This window comes from Mus pahari, chromosome 14 (genome assembly GCF_900095145.1).
Source record: "Mus pahari chromosome 14, PAHARI_EIJ_v1.1, whole genome shotgun sequence".
Taxonomy (NCBI): Eukaryota; Metazoa; Chordata; class Mammalia; order Rodentia; family Muridae; genus Mus; species Mus pahari.
Genome location: NC_034603.1, coordinates 54,137,966 through 54,142,980, shown reverse-complemented (window position 1 = coordinate 54,142,980; position 5,015 = coordinate 54,137,966). Strand labels below are relative to the sequence as shown.

At 43.5% G+C, this 5,015-nt stretch overlaps 1 protein-coding gene across 1 annotated transcript in view; it reads right to left on the bottom strand.

Annotated features, from left to right (window-relative positions):
• Window positions 1-4,087, bottom strand: part of Rnft1 (ring finger protein, transmembrane 1) — a 10,864-nt gene extending 6,777 nt beyond the window's left edge. The window contains exons 1-4 of the mRNA XM_021213377.2: window positions 3,964-4,087; window positions 2,230-2,674; window positions 2,004-2,080; window positions 364-464 (exon numbers count right to left, since the gene is read on the bottom strand). Of these exons, the coding sequence (XP_021069036.1) occupies window positions 364-464; window positions 2,004-2,080; window positions 2,230-2,623 (572 nt within the window). The 5' untranslated portion in view covers window positions 2,624-2,674; window positions 3,964-4,087. The remainder of the gene's footprint in view (window positions 1-363; window positions 465-2,003; window positions 2,081-2,229; window positions 2,675-3,963) is intronic.
• Between the last annotated feature and the right edge of the window lie 928 nt (window positions 4,088-5,015).

The window sequence follows — 5,015 nt, the reverse complement described above, 5'->3', positions numbered from 1 at the left end:
TTCAAATCCCAGCAACCACATGGTGGCTCATAACCATCCGTAACAAGATCTGACGCCCTCTTCTGGAGTGTCTGAAGACAGCTACAGTGTACTTACATAAAATAAATAAATCTTTTAAAAAAACAATATACTTATAACTGCAAGGTAGAAATTAAATATTAAAGAAATTAAAGATCACTGCAAGGTGATCTTATTGACTAGAAGCTTAATTTCTCTTAATAAATTAGTGAACATTATATACTAATCTCACAAAAAGAAAAAAGGAAAATTGAACCCTACTAAGCATTACATGCAAATAGAATGAGTGCAAAGTGCCACAGAATAAATGATAAACAACAGACATATACTAGGATCTCTGATTACCTGTAATGAAGTGACTGAGAATGAAAGGTGTAATATAAGAGGACGGAAGAACCTGTCAGGAACACCAGTAACCAAGCACAGCAGAGCTTTGATGACCGTTCCTGAAAAAGACACAATTCTGTAATTTACTGTGTTATGTTTGGCCGGAATTTTAATTAATAATAAGTAGCATTTTTATTTGATGATCAATGTATTAACTTGGCAGGTAGTCTGTATTTTATTGAGAATAAAAAACATTCTATGTTGCTCATTCCCACAACCTCTGTTTTTGTTATTACTTAACAAAACATAATTCTGAGCAAAATTTTAAAATGCAAGCTGGGCACGGTGGCACACACCTTTAATGCCAGCACTGGGAAGGCAAAGCCAGGCAGAGATGTTTTATGAGTTTGAGGCCAGCCTGGTCTATACAGAGTTCCAACACAGGCAGGGCTGTGTAGAGAGACCGTTTCAAACCATCACACTCATAAAAAAAAAATTAAAAATATAAGACCTCGGAGTCCAAGAGACCAGTCTCCACACTGACATAAAGATATAAGACCTCGGAGTCCAAGAGACCAGTCTCCACACTGACATAAAGGCCCTTCCCAAAGCAATCTTTACCTCTGCAGCTCTTTTTTTTTTTTTTTTTTTTTTTGTCTCGTCCACAAAACAGAAATTTAAAAAAATTTAAATTTAAAAATTTAAATATAAAAATTTAAATCAGTTCATAAATATGCAGTAATTTTGATCTTTAAAATTCAAGTTTTTATTACTAGTTTAATTGACAGTTTTACAGTTGAGCCTCCTAATCCATAACCTGAACAACTGTTTGAGCACTAACATGATACCTGAAAGTGGAAACTTCTACACATGACTTCACCACCAAGTCAAAACACTGGCACACTAAAAATACTATATAAGAATGCCTCTGGATGCCGGGCAGTGGTGGCGCACGCCTTTAATACCAGCACTTGGGAGGCAGAGCAGGCAGATTTCTGAGTTCGAGGCTAGCCTGGTCTACACAGTGAGTTCCAAGCCAACCAGAAGGTCATAGTGAAATCCTGTATCAAACACCCACCTAAAACGCCAGTGCCCATGTATTCAATGCTTGCTTTTATTTATTGCCAATCTCATGCAGCATCAACTAGCTTTTAAAATATTATACTACTCTGTATAATTAACTCGTAAAGTACAAAGGTCCTTGCCAAACTAGATCACACAGTATGTCTAACTAAGTCTCTTAACCCTCTTGTCTAGGTTTGTTTTGTTTCTTTTTTTTAAGGAACCAAACAACCAAGTAAGGTGAGGTAACTAAGCATTAGGACCGGGAACTTATTCCAAGCCATTTAGAAAATAAAACTAAGCTGGGCGTGGTGGCGCACGCCTTTAATCCCAGCACTAGGGAGGCAGAGGCAGGTGGATTTCTGAGTTCGAGGCCAGCCTGGTCTACAGAATGAGTTCCAGGATAGCCAAGGCTACACAGAGAAACCCTGTCTCGAAAAAACAAAAACAAAAAAGAAAATAAAACAAAGCATGTGGTGGCCATCACAACTATCCTGCTGTTTCCTATTCCTCTGGAAAGTAACTTCTATTTCTCTCAGTCACCTCTAATTCTGTAGAGAGAAACAGTTAATTATTTAGTTGCTTGTTATACTTACTCTTAGAAAAACCTGATTTACAATGCTTTTGTTTGCATACATAAAAGTTGTTAGCAGCCCAATTCCAAGAGAAATTCCTGTTAGAAAATAAGTTCTAGTTAATTGAAAGAAAAGAAAAAAAAAACCAACAAAATTATATATGCTAATATGTTTAAAAGCTAGCAACCAAAATATGTTAAAATTATTAATAAAATGGGAAACTTAATTCAGCAGTTTTATTTCCTACCTGTTATATGCTGCATAACTAGTTTAATACCCAGAATTAAAATATAAGGAAGACTTTTTTGCAACCACTTGAAGAGATAGCGGAATTCTGAGAAGGAGCCACTTCCATGTTCCCCAGACTCTGTTGCAAAGTCATCAGGTGGTCTTGCTTCACCGTGGGAGTAACTCCGGAAACGACCATGCACACACCCATGTCCACAAGTACAGACGCCTGACCTGGGATTTCTAGAGCTTGGATTTTCAGAATATTCTTTTGGTCCGGAGTTTATTTGGATATGTACATCCCCAGGGTGAAGGGAACCTTCTGTTGATCTTGAATGACCACACGGGGAGGCTGCAGCATCTTCATATGCAGTGCCTGGAGGATCATGCAGTTGGTTACAGTTGGCTTGCATGGCCCTTGAGTATTTTCTCTCTAAAATGTCTTTGCTTCAGGACTCTTTCTCCTTAAAAGTAAAATCAAAGAGCAGAAAGCATTCTAAGTTAATCACAAGCAGTGCTTTAAAGGACCTGAAACTTGTCTGTGACTGTCAACTGCCCCTTTAGTGAACAGAGGACACCTAATGCTCCTTTAACACTCCTTCAATCTTTGCTACTGTCAAAGCTCTGCTGCCCTGCCCCTCCCTCTGCCCCCAACCTGGAAGTTCAACTTGGCAAATCAGGAGTTTTGAACCAGGGGCTACTTAAAGTACAAAGCATATTTGGAGAACATTTGCTTTTGTACTGCAGATGTCTTTATTTTTCAAATGCCAAAAGACATCAGCAAACAGTCAAAGAAGGGGTGCCCAGCAGATACCACTGTGAATAGCAGCACTCATGCTGAATAAGTAGGCACTTGTACTCTGAGGCACAGTCCACATTAGGAAGTTTGCTAAAATCAAGACCCTTAATTTGAGTGAAATCATTTGAACTCATATGGTGGAAGCAAAGAACTGACTCCAAGTCCTCTGACACACACACTAAATAAATACAATAGATTTTTTTTTTTTTTACAGATTCATTGTTTAGAAGGAAAAAAATCAGTGCCTTAATTAAGCATCAACAAAGATAATAAACACTTCATTTTATGCTGAAACAGCTTTCACAGAGCTAATAAGATTTTCAGTAATTAATGGTGCCACCGAGAATATTGCTTCTCCTTCCAAAAGAATGTTAGTCAAATGCCTTTGAAAGGATTTCTCCTTAGGGGGAGTCATCATGTAATTGCTAAGTGATGCTTTAGTCTAAATAAGGAGTTAGCCTCCCGAATAAAAATGCCACCATTGGCTTTTTTATTTTTTATTTAAGAGAGGCTGTGGGCAGGGCAAGATCCCTACGTGATCCAGTGTGGATCTCGGACCAGGGTGCCAGAGTCACGCTGTCGCCCGACGAAACGCAGAGCCCACCGCCGGGCCTCTCCCGTTTCCCCCGCGATGGAGCCAGCTGCGGCGGAGGCTGGCTGGCAGAAACCGTGCAGTTACTGTGTGACGTTTCGAAGAGGCTCGTTAGCCACGGCGGCTCTATCGCCTCAACTCTCTGAAGAGCGACTTGGGACAGGACAGTTTGTGTCTCTGCTATTAAAAAAGAAACACAAAACCTGCCCTCCTTCATACATAAACAAGAAAAGGGGAAAGGGAGAAAGAAAAGTCAACGCCAACTCTTCCGGAATCCGCGAGGACAGAGTTCTCCACCCACGTCCGAGCTTCGGCTCTTCTCCCCGGAAACCCTCCGCCTCACCCCCTTCCCCAGGCCTGACCTCTCATGACCAGGAGCGGACGGCCTCGGCAGCCACGATACCAACAGCCCGACACGCGACCGCAAGCCCTTCTCGCCAAGCCTTCAGCCTCGGACGCCACTAGCACCAGCAGCGCTCGGCCTGGCCCCGCGGCGGCGCGCGCGCTCCCTAGATGTCGTCACGCGTGGCCCGCCTTCGCCGGGCCACGCCTTCGCCTAGTGGAGGAGGGCGCCTTAGGCCCCGCCCCACGCTCACCCCGGCCCCGCCCTTCCCAGCAAAGAAGGGAACCTTTAGGCCCCGCCCCGAGCCCCTAGCCCCGCCTTCACCGGGAGAAGGAGGAAGAGGGCGCATCTAGGCCCCGCCCCGAACATCGTAGACCCGCCCTGTGGCCCTGTTGGTGGTGTTTTCCAAGTGGCGTAGTGGCGGACGTGTGTGCTAATTAAGTCTGCGTGGCTGTCAGGTCTTGCGAGCATTAGTGATCTGTCACACTTTCCGAGTCCTCCAGTACCTGAGGTTGAGAATGGGTAGGTTCAGGAACCTGCTTGGCAGCGGGCTGCGTACCGGGAGCCGCGATCCGGCTTCCGGCTGCGTGTTGCTAGCTTCGCCAGACCCGCTGGGCTGCCTGGGCCGAGAGGTTGTGTGACCTGGATTTGGGTTCCAAGCCTGAAGTTGCGCCCTAGTTCGTGCCAGAACCGGGTGCCAGAACTGGATATCAGAAGCGCGAGGAAGTTTGTGAGGCCGTGGAAGTAGATTTAGAAAACCCCGTGTTGGCGAGCAGAGAACTCGACTTCTAAAATAAAGGCTACTAAAGGGGAAAAAAAGATATTACAAGGAAAAAAAAAACAGTTCTGGAAAATCTAGGGCATCATATGTATAACAGGATTCCTATGATTCTTGAAATTATTTCATCGGAGGCTGAAGTGACCAGGCAAAAGTCTGGCGTTTTGCACACACTTGACTTTTTGCAGACACTTCTGAGTTATGTGTCCAGTAATTTTGTCTTTCTACCTGACTTAAACCTTTCAAATACCGGTCAAAATCTCCGTTGTAATACCTTAGCCATGAAATTTTGT